The 15,710-nt window shown below is 38.4% G+C and overlaps 1 protein-coding gene across 2 annotated transcripts in view; it reads left to right on the top strand.

Moving 5' to 3' along the window:
- The window catches only part of B3GLCT (beta 3-glucosyltransferase), a 115,317-nt gene that overhangs the window by 64,685 nt on the left and 34,922 nt on the right, over positions 1-15,710 (top strand). For both annotated transcript variants that reach the window (XM_027590510.1, XM_027590509.1), the window contains one exon: positions 6,131-6,244. In XM_027590510.1, coding sequence (XP_027446311.1) covers positions 6,131-6,244 — 114 coding nt within the window. The remainder of the gene's footprint in view (positions 1-6,130; positions 6,245-15,710) is intronic.

The following is a 15,710-nucleotide window of genomic DNA, read 5'->3' as shown; positions in this document are numbered from 1 at the left end:
AATTTCTTTCTTTTTTTGCCTTATTTCAAGCTGCACTTTTCTGAAATTGAAAATTAGACCGTCTTTTGCATTTTCTAATTTTAGCATTTATTTTAATTTTTTTCCATGAAAAGACTGTCGATTTCATCAAGAGTGTGATATTTGTGTAGAAGAGATTTCTAAACCAGCTGTCGTTTTCATGGGATTAGAGCTATGGGGGAAGTTCATTTATACTATTTATTTGATAATATACTTATAAATTATACTTTAAAGGGGAACATTTTACAAATAAAAAATAATTTGGGGTTGAAATATTAACATCAATTAAAATCTGGTTATGTGTACAGTATCATACAAGTATGTGACTATAAACCTTCATATTTACCTAAAATAGTCATATAAAGTGCCAAGTCCTATTAAATCAGCCTAATATATGCACTCATTATACAAGGAGTCCTAAAGATTATTAAAAATCAATATAGCAGTTAAAATTTTCATCATTCACAAAAATTAACCTAGATTTAATATCCTTTTGCTTTTTTTAAAAATCTGGGAGGGCGTTTGGGGACAAGTTTTGACATATCTTGTATCAAAGAAAATGAATGAAGGGACTGCCTTTTTTTTTTTTTTTTAAACAGCCCATAGAAGTGTTCAAATTGATTTATTTGATCTTGAAGCTGCACTTGGGAGTAGTGACTGTTTTCATAATATTGATGTTAAGAATGGCGGTGGTGGTGGTATTTTCTCTTTTGGAACATTTTTCAAGTGACAGTAAAGCAGTAAAATTAGGGATCATCTCTTGTATTTTTCATATTCTACAGAAATGAAAAAGAAGTTTGCTAATTTTAATTTAGTAATTCTGAATGATCTAGTTTATTGCTTTCTTATTTGCATCAGGTTGAGATAATCTTTTCAGATATCCATCAAATGCTTTTACATTTGAATTTCAAGTCAAAGGTCTTTAAAAATTACAAATCTTAAAAGCCTGTTAGGAGCATTAAAACCAGACCTCCCAAAGCTGGATGCATTGATTCACTGCTATGAATTTGAATCTGGGGTCATTGAAGCCTGAGACTTAATTAAAAGGTGTTATGAGGTTGTCACGGTTGGGTTTCTGTGGCAAGCCATCTTTAAACTTGGATGTTTGTTTGAAAAGATAGTCTGAGGCAGCAGGATTTTAGGGACTTTGATATCCATATTGCTGGATGGAAGTGAGCCTGCCAGGCCACTGGGCTCCTCCTCTTCTTTTGGAAGGCTAGTCTAACCACCGGTTGGCCTAGAGAATTATCTAGTAATCATATTCATTACATTGACAACACCATGTTAACTGCATCTGCTCATCTTTTTTACATTTTCTGGTGTGTTTTTTACATACATTGTATCATCTGCCTTCATGGTGACAATTCCTTATGATGTGATAATTAACGTGATTCCCTTGATCATGTAGAGAAAGCAGAGTGTGGGACAAGACGCAGCTGGCCCGTTCTTGTAGACTGTTGAGAAGGAGAGCTGGGATTCAGGTTTTCTGGCTCCAAATCCCAAATTCTTTCTGCCACAGCATAGCTGTACTGTCATCTCCTTGGATGTATTACAATCTTAGCCTTGATAAATGGTATTTGATATTCATGTTGACATTCTGCTAGGCTCAAGGTCACTTTTGACTTGGCCAGAAGGTGGGAAAGTAGGCTTTCTGTTTTCAGTAGCAATGGGGAGAGCCAGAAATTGAAATCCACAGAGGATCTAAAATATAAACCAAACTGGGCATTCAGACTGCCACCCCTGTCCAAGCATATAACTGTGATAGTCAAGCCAAATACACGGACTTGAGTGGGTTTTTTCTTTTTTCTTTCCCCGTGCACTTTGTGGTACAAAGGGAAAAAAACCCATAAATAAGACTGTATATTTATCTTTGAAAAACTGAGAGTTGGCTATACTGTTGGTGATGTATCTGGTGGCAGGTTCTCACTTGTGGGTGCACTGCCCCTGGGGACAGCAGAAGACCCCCTCGCGATGCCCCCCATTCCTGACTCCTTATAATGTCAGCCATGTCCAGGGTGAGGGTGAGGGACGGCACGTTCTGTTAAAGGCTCCAGTCAAGGCAAGGGAAAATATATGTTGAACTCATTTTTTATATTCTCAATGAAGAATTGATAATGAGGCAAGTTCCAAAATTAAAAAAATTGTATTTAACATCTTGTACCTTTTTTGCTTAATGGTGAAACAAACATTTATGTAACTGCTTTGTGTCTGGATTCTGATTTAAATGAAATAAAGCATTCTTAGGACACAGCAAAAATATATTCTGTCTTTTGGCTTAAGAAAGAAATACATATTGACACCATCGAAATAGCAACACACTCTTGAGATGCAAGCAGTTAGTATAGGGTTTTAAAGAAACTTTAAACATATTACATAAAGCAAATTAGGCATAGCATGTAAAATTATATTTAAGTGAGGAGAAGGTCTCTGGAGTTTTAATATTCAGCTGCTTCACTTCCTCTTGGGTTATGTGTTTTTCCACTGTGTGACGTGAGCTGTCAGAAAATGTTAAGAATTTTTTTTTGCACCATTTTGCCACACCGTTCCTGTGCGTGTCTTAAGTGTCTGGTGGCAGCCACCGCTTTGTTCATCAAGTGCTGGGTCGTGAGATGCTCTCCTGCTGCAGTCCCCTCTGATTAAAGAGGTAAAATTGCTCTTTGCTCAGCCTTTCGTTCCTTTTCACAGCTTCCTGAGCACCTAAAAACAAACACTTTATTCCTTTCAGATTGAAAAAACAAAACACCCTGTTATCTTTACCGCCGTCATCTTGTCTGGAAGAAGCCAATGTGAACAAATTTATTGAAAGGGGTGTGTGGTTAGAGAGGCTTACAGGTACTGGTCTGTCTGCTTATTTCAGACATGAGGCTTGGGTTACAATGCAGCCAGGTGGAAGGCTTCACTCTGGGTCAATTGATGTGATTAGATTAATTAATTGAAGAGAGGGAGGGAGTCAGGTGCTGACCTGTTCGGATCTCCCCTTGGCTGTTGAACCAATAAAGAGGTTCCAGGATTGCCCGAAAATGTTGTTTTAGATCAGCCCCCAAGGGATGCCTTTGAGTCTTACTTACACCACATCTTTAAAATCGGGGGTTGTGTCTCTAACCCTCTCCGGAGGAGAGAGGCACAGCCAGGGTTTTGTCATTGACGTGCATACGGAGACAAGAAGTCCATTTGTCAAGTGAAAAGAGCAGATATCTTAACATCGAGAGTCATTCATATTTGACTGTGGGGTAGTTTTTGTACAGTGTTTAAGTGTCTAGTTCTTTTTCATTTGTAATCAGTTTTGCAAGTAAATTCATCAGGGGTAAAAATGTGTGTTCTGTGCCTCCTAGCAAGACATATCTCCTCCTGCTTCAAGTCTGTAAAGCCATGTGGAAGATTTATACCATCTGTGCAGTGGGGTTTGTTTTTTCTTTAATAGCACAAGTTTTACTTTGCTCCAATTATAAGTTATCTTGTGGTAAACCTTCTTGAAAGAGGCATTCGCTAGTGTTTTATTAGGGGGTAGAAAGTATGCCTCTCTGTATTGAAAATGAGTTAATAGGTCATGTAACTCTATTGAAATATTTTCTCAAAGTTTAATATACTTAGAAACACAGTGCCTCAATATAAAATATTTTATAACTAGAATGAATTCAATTTAGAATTCAAACATTGCTAATGAAATCGACCAATATTTTAAAAGTTTTAGGTAACTTAGAATCAACCCTAGTTGAAAATATAGGCTTTACCTGCTGTTATAGAAGACTTAGGCTTAGCTTTAAATTCTTTATAGCTGGCAGATATGGCAAATGCCTCAGGAGTTATAGTGATTAGGGGATAGATGATAAAAACGGTTGACTGCTTCTGGGATTATAGAATCATAGCACCCTACTATATTAAAATGGCTGGTGTATTTTTATATGATTGCTAATGGTGGCAACAGCCTTGTACCAAATGATGAATTGCCTTTATGGATAAAACCTTCCTTTAAACTAGTTCCAAAAAATAGCCTTAAGCCTTTTGTGGGAACTTCTACAAAATTCAGTCCTCATTCAAACTATTTATTGAGCTCCTACTACATCCCAGGCACTGTGCCCGGGGTGGGGAATGATTCATATAGTGATTCTTACCTTTAGTGAAATTTCTGTTTCAGCTATTTCAAACAAAAACCGAAAGCAAGTAGTTAGGTACAGCAAAGAACTCCTTCACACTTGATTTTAATGTCCTTTAAATCAGCTGAGAGGAAACATCTCTGCTGATTAATAAAGCCATTAGAGCAAACGGGAACTGGAGGCTAAGGGCTGAGGACAGCGAAAGCCGACTTTTGCACAGCTTGCAGGACTGAGGGCTGGGACTGAGGAAAATTCTTGACCTTCCCTCACAGCTTTTTCCAGCATCATGCAAGGGAGGACATTTTACCCAAGAGTGAATTAGCAGCAGCAAGCTGCCAGGAGCCCTTTCTGGGGTCAGTCCTCCTGCATGTGATATACACGGCAGACTGCCCCTGAGGTGCTAAGGTAAAGATTTTCATTGTGCTGGGATTTGGAAGTAGAAGAGGATTTGTTTTTCTTTTTTTTCTCCCCCTCCCCCAGCAGCCTTACCTGTTATTTATGCATCTTTGTCCATTTTGACATGAAGAAATTTCTGCCTTTTTAGGATTGCAGAAAAATTATAAGATCTAAAAGTTATTCAGTGTGTTAAAATGGGTAACTTAGAGATTATAACAAATGTCTTTCTGAAAAGTTCATTAATAATGGATAAAGTGGTGCACTTTTGTATTTTAAATACAAGGCTGTCTGACTTTGACTCTGAATTTGTTAACTTGTGTAGCTAAACATTTAAAGTTGGCATTGCATGGGGAGTTTTTGCATATATTTTTATTTGGGCTGGGAAAAAGGAAAAAGATAAATGATCTGATAAACATCTCAAAATACTGACCTGAAGATTTAGTTCACTGGAGTGGAGGTTCTTAAACTGCCAGGGTTTGCAATCTTGACAGGATGATTTTTTTTCTTTTTAAAAAAATTTTTTTTTAAAGATTTTATTTATTTATTTGACAGAGAGAGACACAGCGAGAGAGGGAACATAAACAGGGAGAGTGGGAGAAGGGAGAAGCAGGCTTCCCACCAAGCAGAGAGCCCGATGCAGGGCTCGATCCCAGGACCCTGGGATCATGACCTGAGCTGAAGGCAGACGCTTAACGACTGAGCCACCCAGGCACCCCAGGATGATTTTTTTTTCCTATTAAAACAACAGAAACCTCTTCTCAGAATGTAGAGATGCACAGATAGTAGCTAAAAATATATATATAATAATTACGCAGATATTTGGTCAGGCGAATTAATACCAAATAGTGATCAGGTAGAATTCTGTCAAATGTGGAGATAGGAGATGCTTAAAAGTAGCTTTAAATTACAGAAAACTGTGAAAGTTTTCTGTTGTTTGTATTTCTTTTTTTAAAACAATTTATCTGTTAATGGTAGTGGTAAAAAATCTGCAGTGGTTCTCAATCTTTCTTCTTCCACATTTTTCAGAAGCGTAGCACAAGAATATCAGCTATCCTAGGCAGTGGTTCTCAGTGGTAGGGTTGTGTCCTGGATAGGATTTTATGGTTCTGTTGGAATCGTTGGGTGGGGACGTGTATAGTTTGAGAAGCCCCCTACCCCCCCACCACTGTAAGGGAGACATATTTGCATCTCATCCAGAAACACGGAATATTCCCATCCCTTAGAAGTAATTATATTCCTCACCCCTCTAAGAAGCATTTGAAAAATCTAGTTGTGAATTTTAAATGAAATAGCCTATGGGGGAAAGAGGGAAATTAAAACACTACAGTATAAGCAGACTAGGACATGGATCATTACATGGACTCGAGGAATGAGGAATCACCAGAAATGAGAAGGGTTGGGCTCTAACATACGTTGAAAACATCTCAAGGAGAGGGTTCCACGCAGGTGTTGTCATCGACCAACAACCTGACATTTCTCAGGGTAGGAAAAGCATGCAGGTTGGGATATCCGAAGAAGAGCAAATAATGCTTCTCCCTTTATAGGTGATTATGCTCCCCTTCATGATGCTAAGCTTTCCTGCAGAACTGTGCCAATGACTGTCACTCCTCTCATTTTTTCAGTCCCCATTGTAAAGCAGACCTGGGCGGGCCAGGCAAGTGTCATTGAATACTACAGTGATCACGCAGAAAGTTCCATTCCTACAGTAGATCTGGGGATTCCCAATACAGATAGAGGTGAGTCCTTAATTCATACTACTCTTATTCAGAATGTCCATTATCCTAAATTAGGATAAAAATGAAATATCTTACAAATACTATGATTTATGCCTTATGTAAGTTTCACTTCTTCCCCTCCCAACATCTTTGCCCGTGGATATGGATCAATTCTCTCGGATTAAGAGCTGCTTTATAAGTATTAAGAAAGGTTGTAAGTTGTTAGGCCATGTTGATATGACTGACTGAGCATAGGACAATTAGGATTATTTAACATATTTTTTTATACCTTCATAATTCATTGTGGCCATTCTGACTGGTGTGAGGTGGTATCTCATTGAGGTTTTGATTTGGATTTCCCTGATGCTGAGTGATGTGGAGCATTTTTTCATGTGTCTGTTGGCCGTTTGTATGTCTTCTTTGCAGAAATGTCTGTTCATGTCTTCTGCCCATTTCTTGACTGGATTATTTGTTCTCTGGGTGTTGAGTTTGATGAGTTCTTTATAGATCTTGGATTCTAACGCTTTATCTGATATGTCATTTGCAAATATCTTCTCCCATTCTGTCAGCTGTCTTTTGGTTTTGTGGACTGTTTCTTTTGCTGTGCAAAAGCTTTTTATCTTGATGAAGTCCCAGTAGTTCCTTTTGCCTTTGTTTCCCTTGCCTTTGGAGATGTGTCTAGCAAGAAGTTGCTGTGGCTGAGGTCGAAGAGGTTGTTGCCTGTGTTCTCTTCTAGGATTTTGGTGGATTTCTGTCTCACATTTAGGTCTTTCATCCATTTTGAGTCTATTTTTGTGTATGGTATAGGGAAATGGTCCAGTTTCATTCTTTTGCATGTGGCTGTCCAATTGTCCCAACACCATTTGTTGAAGAGACTGTCTTTTGTCCATTGGACATTCTTTCCTGCTTTGTTGAAGATTAGTTGACCATAGAGGTGAGGGTCCATTTCTGGGTTCTCTATTCTGTTCCATTGATCTATGTGTCTGTTTTTGTGCCAGTACCATACTGTCTTGATGATTACAGCTTTGTAATAGAGCTTGAAGTCCAGAATTGTGATGACAGTGGCTTTAGTTTTCTTTTTTCAACTTTCCTTTGGGTTTGGGGTCTTTTCTGGTTCCATACAAATTTTAGGATTATTTGTTCCAGCTCTGTGAAAAATATTGATGGTATTTTGATAGGGCTTGCATTGAATGTATAGATTGCTCTGGGAAGCATAGATATTTTAACAATATTTGTTCTTCCAGTCCATGAGCATGGAAAGTTTTTCCATTTCTTTGTGTCCTCCTCAATTTCTTTTATGAGTGTTCTATAGGTTACAGAGTACAGATTCTTTGCCTCTTTGGTTAGATTTATTCCTAGGTATCTTGATGCAATTGTAAGTGGGACTGATTCCTTAATTTCCCTTTCTTCTGTCTCATTATTAGTGTATAGAAATGCAACCGATTTCTGTGCATTGATTTTATATCTTGCTACTTTGCTGAATTCCTGTATGAGTTCTAGCAGTTTTGGGGTGGAGTCTTTTGGGTTTTCCACATAAAGTGTCATATCATCTACAAAGATTGAGAGTTTGACTTCTTTGCTGATTCTGATGCCTTTTATTTCTTTTTGTTGTCTGATTGCTGAGGCTAGGACTTCTAGTACTATGTTGAATAGCAGTGGTGATAGTGGACATCCCTGCCGTGTCACTGACTTCAGGGGAAAAGCTCTCAGTTTTTCCCTGTTGAGGATGATATTCACTGTGGGTCTTTCATAGATGGCTTTTATGATTTTGAGGTATGTTCCTCTATCCCTACACTGTGGAGAGTTTTAATCAAGAAAGGATGCTGTACTTTGTAAAATGCTTTTTCTGCATCTTTTGAGAGGATCATATGGTTCTTGTCCTTTCTTTTATTAATGTAGTGTATCACATTGATTGATTTGTGGATGTTGAACCAATCTTGCAGCCCAGGAATAAATCCCACTTGGTCATGGTGAATAACCCTTTTAATGTACTTTTGGATCCTATTGGCTAGTATCTTGGTGAGAATTTTGGTATCCATATTCATCAGGGATATTGGTCTATAATTCTTTTTGATGGGGTCTTTATCTGGTTTTGGGATCAAGGTAATGCTGGCCTCATAAAGTGAGTTTGGAAGTTTTCCTTCCATTTCTCTTTTTTGAAATAGCTTCAGAAGAATAGTTATTAATTCTTCTTTAAATGTTTGGTAGAATTCCCCTGGACTCTTGTTTGAAGAATTTTGATTACTGCTTGAATTTCCTGGCTGGTTATGTGTCTGTTCAGGTTTTCTATTTCTTCCTGGTTCAGTTTTGGTAGTTTATACGTCTCTAGGAATGCATCCATTTCTTCCAGATTGCTTAATTTGTTGGCTTAAAGTTGCTCAAATATGTTCTTATAATTGTGTTTCCTTGGTGTTGGTCATGATCTCTCCTCTTTCATCCACGGTTTTCTTTATTTGGGTCTTTTCTCTTTTCTTTTTGATAAGTCTGGCCGGGGGTTTATCAATCTTATTAATTCTGTCAAAGAACCAGCTCGTAGTTTTGTCGATCTGTTCTACTGTTCTTTTGGTTTCTATTTCATTGATTTCTGCTCTAATCTTTATTTTCTTCTCCTGCTTGGTTTAGGCTTTATTTGCTTTTCTTTCTCCAGCTCCTTTAGGTGTAAAGTTAGGTTGTGTATTTGAAACTTTTCTTGTTTCTTAGGACTGCCTTTGCTGCATCCCAAAGATTTTTAACAGTTGTGTTTTCATTTTCATTTGTTTCCATGAATTTTTAAAATTCTTTAATGTCCTGGTTGACCCATTCATTCTTTAGTAGGATGCTCTTTAACCTCCATGTATTTGTTTTCCTTCTAAATTTCCTCTAGTGATTGAGTTCAAGTTTTAAAGCACTGTGGTCTAAAAATATGTAGGGAATAATTCCAATCATTGGTACTGGTTGAAACCTGATTTGTGACTCAGTATGTGATCTATTCTGGAGAACGTTCCATATGCACTTGAGAAGAATGTGTATTCTTTTGCTTTAGGATGGAATGCTCTGTATATATCTGTGAAATTCATCTGGTCCAGTGTGCCTTGTTTCCTTGTTGATCTGCATAGATGATCTGTCTGTTGCTGTGAGTGGGGTGTTAAAGTCCCTTACTATTATTGTATTAAGTGTTTCTTTAATTTTGTTATTAATTGGTTTATATAATTGGCTGCTCCCATGTTAGGGGCAAAAATATTTACAATTGTTAGATCCTTGTTGGATAGACCCTTTATGATATAGTGACCTTCTTCATCTCTTATTACAGTCTTTGGTTTAAAATCTATTTTGTCTGGTATAAGGATTGCTACCCCAGCTTTCTTATGTCCATTAGCACGATAAATGGTTCTCACCCCCCCTCACTTTCAATATGGATGTATCTTTATAATCGTTATTCTGAATTCTAGCTCTGATATCTTTCTTATATCCATACTGATTAAGTGTCTGGCAGTTAGTACTGCCTCTTTTTCTCTTTTCTGGGGTGAATTTTTCTGTCTTGTCATTTTTTCCAGAGAAGAATAGACGAACAGGATAACAAAATACAAAAATATCAACCACGACCCCTGAAAAATATGTACTAAACAAATCAGAAGTGATCAGAAACCAAAGAAGAAAGAAAAGGAAAAAGAGAATATAATCAAACAGGTGGACTGAACAGAGTAATACACTAGGTCCTGGGTGTATTTTGGTCTGTTTGTTAGAAAATAGATCCCAAAATTGTAAAGAAAGAAAAACTTACGTATATACAAAAATAAAATTGAATACAATGAAAGGAAGCCAAAAATGAAGAATATATATATGTAAATGTAAAAATGAAAATTAAAAAAAGACTTAAAAGTGTTGATAAAAATAAGAAACTAGCTGAAAAGGAAAAAAAGAAAAAAAATTTTAAACTGAAAGCCTAATGAATCATGAGAGAAAAAACTCAAATTCTATATACCATTTTCCCTTAACCCTGGAGTTTTGCAATTCTGTGTGCTTTGTAAACTTGGTCTTGGCCTGATGTTCCAGCTGGTCTTCTGGGGGAGGGGCCTGCTTCATTGATTCTCAGGTGTCTTTGCCTGGGTGGGGTTGCACCGACCCTTGCTAGGGGGCTGGGCTCAGTGTAAGGTGCTTGGGGTTGCTCTATGTGGCTTTTGCTCCCCGAAGGCTTTCTGCTCAGCTTTAGAGGATGAAAATGGTTGCGCCTTGGTCTCCAGCCCCAGAACTGACAATTCGCACCCCACATTCTTCAGTGAGCCCTCACAGAAAAGCAGTCAGTCATTCTTATCTCCCTGGTTTCCATCCACACTCTGTTCACCCAGCCTGTGACTGAGCATTTTTATCTCAGGTACACATCCGTGTTGCGTCTCCAAACTTTAAAACATAGACTCCTGTAGCGCACACATGCGCCACTCCTCCTGGGGCAGGGAGAGGACTCTCGCCACTGTTTTGCTGCTTTCTGGGTCCCTGCTCAGACAGCAGTCCACTGATCATGCCGTGGTTTGTGGTTTAAAGCAACACAGGGCTGAGAGCCCACTCCTGGGCTTGCTGATTGCAGCTGGCTTCCCTGCTCCAATGCTTGGGAGCTCTGCCACACTCAGGCATCCCCATTCTTTCTGTGACCCTGGGGGTCCTGAGACTATGCTGTCCCACCTTATATTCTGCCTGCTTTGCCACCTGAGCACCTTTCAGGCAGGGACATCCCCCTTGGGAACAGATTTCTATAAATTCTGATTTTATGCCCCACTGCTGTATCACTTTCCAGTATCAGAGGCTTATGGAGGCTCCTTCCCCCCAGGGGTTTATCTTCCGATATATTGCCTCTGATTCACTTCTCCACACTTCCTACCTTGCAAAAACTGGTTGCTTTTCTGTTTGTAGGATTGCAGCAATTCTTAGACCTCCAGTTGAGATCACAGGTGTTCAGAATGATTTGATAGCTATCTAGCTGAATTCCGGGGACCAGATGAAACTAGGGTTCCCTACTCCTCTGCCATCTTCCCTGGGCTCTGGAAAAATGATTTTACATTGAAGTGTTTTTGGTGAAGCTTGCTTTTTAGATTTCAGTTTAAGTTGCCCTTAATAATAATTTATTCATGTATTCCTTATTTGATTTCTTAATTTGTGATTAGTCTAACATTATTGCTATTTATACTCTACCTTGTAACAATAGGAGTTTGAGACGGCTTTTAAATAATGGTTAAAAATACACAAAGAAATCAAGAAAAATGAAAATAAAGGTCAAATTGAGTGTTTAATATTAGTTAATATTAGCTTGTTCTCTATTGTGTCACCAAATATTTTGTGAAAATCAGGGGTATATTATTTATTTATTTTTATTAACATAATGTATTATTTGTTTCAGGGGTACAGATCTGTGATTCATCAGTCTTACACAATTCACAGCACTCACCATAGCACATACCCTCCCCAGTGTCCATCACCCAGCTGCCCCATCCCTCCCACCCCGCCCCCAGCAACCCTCGGTTTGTTTCCTGAGATTAAGAGTCTCTTATGGATTGTCTCTCTCTGGTTTCATCTTGTTTCATTTTTCCCTCCCTCCCCCTATGATCCTCTGTCTGGTTTCTCAAATTCCTCTTATCAGTGAGATCATATGATAATTGTCTTTCTCTGATTGACTTATTTTGCTTAGCATAATACCCTCTAGTTCCATCCACATCATTGCAAATGTCAAGATTTCATTTTTTGATGGCTGCATAATATTCCGTGTGTGTGTGTGTGTGTGTGTGTGTGTGTGTGTGTGTGTGTGTGTACACCACATCTTCTTTATCCATTCATCTGTTGATGGACACCTAGGCTCTTTCCATAGTTTGGTTATTGTGGACATTGCCGCTATAAACATTGGAGTGTACGTGCCCCTTTGGATCACTACATTTGTATCTTTTGGGTAAATACCCAGCAGTGCAATTGCTGGATCATAGGGTAGCTCTATTTTCAACTTTCTGAGGAACTCCATACTGTTTTCCAGAGTGGCTGCACCAGCTTGCATTCCCACCAACAGTATAGGAGGGTTCCCCTTTCTCCGCCTCCTTGCCAACATCGTTTCCTGACTTGTTAATTTTAGCCATTCTGACTGGTGTGAGGTGGTATCTCATTGAGATTTTGATTTGGATTTCCCTGATGTTGAGTGATGTTGAGCACTTTTTTATGTGTCTGTTGGCCATTTAGATGTTTTCTTTGCAGAAATGTCGGTTCATGTCTTCTGCCCATTTCTTGCTTGGATTATTTGTCCTCTGGGTATTGAGTTTGATAAGTTCTTTATACATTTTGGATACTAGCCCTTTATCTGATATATCATTTGCAAGTATCTTCTCCCATTCTGTTGGTTGTCTTTTGATTTTGTTGACTGTTTCTTTGCTGTGCAAAAGCTTTTTATCTTGATGAAGTCCCAGTAGTTCATTTTGGCCCTTGCTTCCCTTGCCTTTGGCGATGTTTTTAGGAAGAAGTTGCAGCAGCTGAGGTCGAAGAGGTTGCTGCCTGTGTTCTCCTCAAGGATTTTGATGGATTCCTGCCTCACATTTATGTCGTTCATCTATTTTGAGTCTATTTTTGTGTGTTTGTGTCTATTTTTGTGGTGTAAGAAAATATTCCAGTTTCATTCTTCTGCATGTGGCTGTCCAATTTTCCCAACACCATTTGTTGAAGAGACTGTCTTTTGTCCATTGGACATTCTTTCCTGCTTTGTTGAAGATTAGTTGACCTTGGAGGTGAGGGTCCATTTCTGGGTTCTCTATTCTGTTCCATTGATCTATGTGTCTGTTTTTGTGCCAGTACCATACTGTCTTGATGATTACAGCCTTGTAATAGAGCTTGAAGTCCGGAATTGTGATGCCACCAGCTTTGCTTTTCTTTTTCAGCATTCTTGTGGCTATTCAGGGTCTTTTCTGGTTCCATACAAATTTTAGGATTATTTTTTCCATTTCTTTGAAAAAAGTTAATGGTATTTTGATAGGGATTGCATTAAATGTGTAGATTACTCTAGGTAGCATAGACATTTTCACAATATTTGTTCTTCCAATCCGTGAGCATGGAACGTTTTTCCATTTCTTTGTGTCTTCCTCAATTTCTTTCATGTGTCTGTTGGCTATAGTTTTCTGAGTATAGATTCATTGCCTCTTTGGTTAGATTATTCCTAGGTATCTTATGGTTTTGCATGCAATTGTAAATGGGATTGACTCCTTAATTTCTCTTTCTTCTGTCTTGTTGGTGTATAGGAATGCCACCAATTTCTGTGCATTGATTTTATATCCTGTCACTTTACTGAATTCCGGTATGAGTTCTAGTGGTTTTGGGGTGGAATCTTTTGGGTTTTCCACATGAAGTATCACATCATCTGCAAAGAGTGAGAGTTTGACTTCTTCTTTGCCGATTTGGATGCCTTTTATTTTTGTTGTCTGATTGCTGTGGCTAGGACTTCTAGTACTATGTTGAATAGCAGTGGTGATAGTGGACATCCCTACCGTGTTACTAACTTCAGGGGAAAAGCTCTCAGTTTTTCCCTGTTGAGGATGATATTCACTGTGGGTCTTTCATAGATGGCTTTTATGATTTTGAGATATGTTCCTCTATCCCTACACTGTGGAGAGTTTTAATCAAGATAGGATGCTGTACTTTGTAAAATGCTTTTTCTGCATCTTTTGAGAGGATCATATGGTTCTTGTTCTTCTATTAATGTATTATATCACATTGATTTGTGGATGTTGAACTAACCTTACAGCCCAGGAATAAATCCCACTTGGTGGTGAATAATCCTTTTAATGTACTGTTGGATCCTATTGGCTAGTATTTTGGTGAGAATTTTTGCATCCATGTTCATCAGGGATATTGGTCTGTAGTTCTCCTTTTTGATGGGGTCTTTGTCCGGTTTTGGGATCAAGGTAATGCTGGCCTCATAAAGTGAGTTTGAACTTTTCCTTTTCTATTTTTTGGAACAGTTTCAGAAAAATAGATGTGTATTTTTTTTTTAAGATTTTATTTATTTATTTTACAGAGACACACTGAGAGAGGGAACACAAGCAGGGGGAGTGGGAGAGGGAGAAGCAGGCTTCCTGCAGAGCAGGGAGCCTGATGTGGGGCTTGACCCCAGGACCCTGGGATCATGACCTGAGCCGAAGGCAGACACTCAACGACTGAGCCACCCAGGCACGCCTTCTTTAAATGTTGGGTAGAATTCCCTTGGGAAGCCATCTGGCCCTGGGCTCTTGTTTGTTGGGCGATTTTTGATGACTGCTTCAATTTCCTTAGTGGTTATGGGTCTGTTCAGGTTTCCTATTTCTTCCTGTTCAGTTTTGGTAGTTTATATGTCTCTAGGAATGTATCCATTTCTTCCAGATTAATATCCTGTCATAGAGTTGCTCAGATATGTTCTTATAATTGTTTGTATTTCATTGGTGTTGGTTGTGATCGCTCCTCTTTCATTCATGATTTTATTTATTTGGGTCCTTTCTCTTTTCTTTTTGATAAGTCTGGCCAGGGACTTATCAATCTTATTAATTCTTTCAAAGAACCAGCTCCTAGTTTCATTGATCTGTTCTGTTCTTTTGCTTTCTATTTCATTGATTTCTGCTCTGATCTTTATTATTTCTCTTCTCCTGCTGGGTTTAGGCTTTATTTGCTGTTCTTTCTCCAGCCCCTTTAGGTGCAGGGTTAGGTTGTATAGTTGAGACCTTTCTTGTTTCTTAAGAAGGGCTTGTGTTGCTGTATACTTTCCTCTTAGGACCGCCTTTGCTGCAACCCAAAGATTTTGCACAGTTGTGATTTCATTTGTTCCCATGATTTTTTAAAATTCTTTAACTTCCTGGTTGACCCATTCATTCTTTAATAGGACGCTCTTTAGCCTCCATGTATTTGAGTGCTTTCCAACTTTCCTCTTGTGATTGAGTTCTAGTTTCTAAGCATTGTGCTCCGAAAATATGCAGTGAATGATTCCTGTCTTTTGGTACCGGTTAAGACCTGATTTGTGACCTAGGATGTGATCTATTCTGGAGAATATTCCATGTGCACTAGAGAAGAATGTGTGTTGTTTCTTTGGGATGGAATATTCTGGATATATATGTGCAGTCTGTCTGGTCCAGTGTGTCATTTAAAGCCTTTATTTCCTTGTTGATATTTTGCTTAAATGATCTGTCCATTTCAGTGAGGGGGTAATTAAAGTCCCCTACTATTATTGTCAATGTGTTTCTTTGATTTTATTATTAATTGGTTTATATAATTGGCTCCTCTCATGTCAGGGGCATAGATATTTAAAATTGTTAGATCTTTTTGCTGGATATACCCTTTAAGAATGATATAGTGTCCTTCCTCCTCTCTTATTATAGTCTTTGTTTTAAAATCCAATTTGTCTGATACAAGGATTGCCACCCCAGCTTTCTTTTGATGTCCATTAGCATGTTAAATGGAAATCTGGAGGTGTTTTTGGGTCTAAATGAGTCTCTTGCAGACAGCATATCGATGGGTCTTGTTT

Source organism: Zalophus californianus, chromosome 3, assembly GCF_009762305.2.
Source record: "Zalophus californianus isolate mZalCal1 chromosome 3, mZalCal1.pri.v2, whole genome shotgun sequence".
In the NCBI taxonomy this organism is placed as follows: domain Eukaryota; kingdom Metazoa; phylum Chordata; class Mammalia; order Carnivora; family Otariidae; genus Zalophus; species Zalophus californianus.
This window is presented reverse-complemented; position numbering and strand designations above follow the sequence as displayed.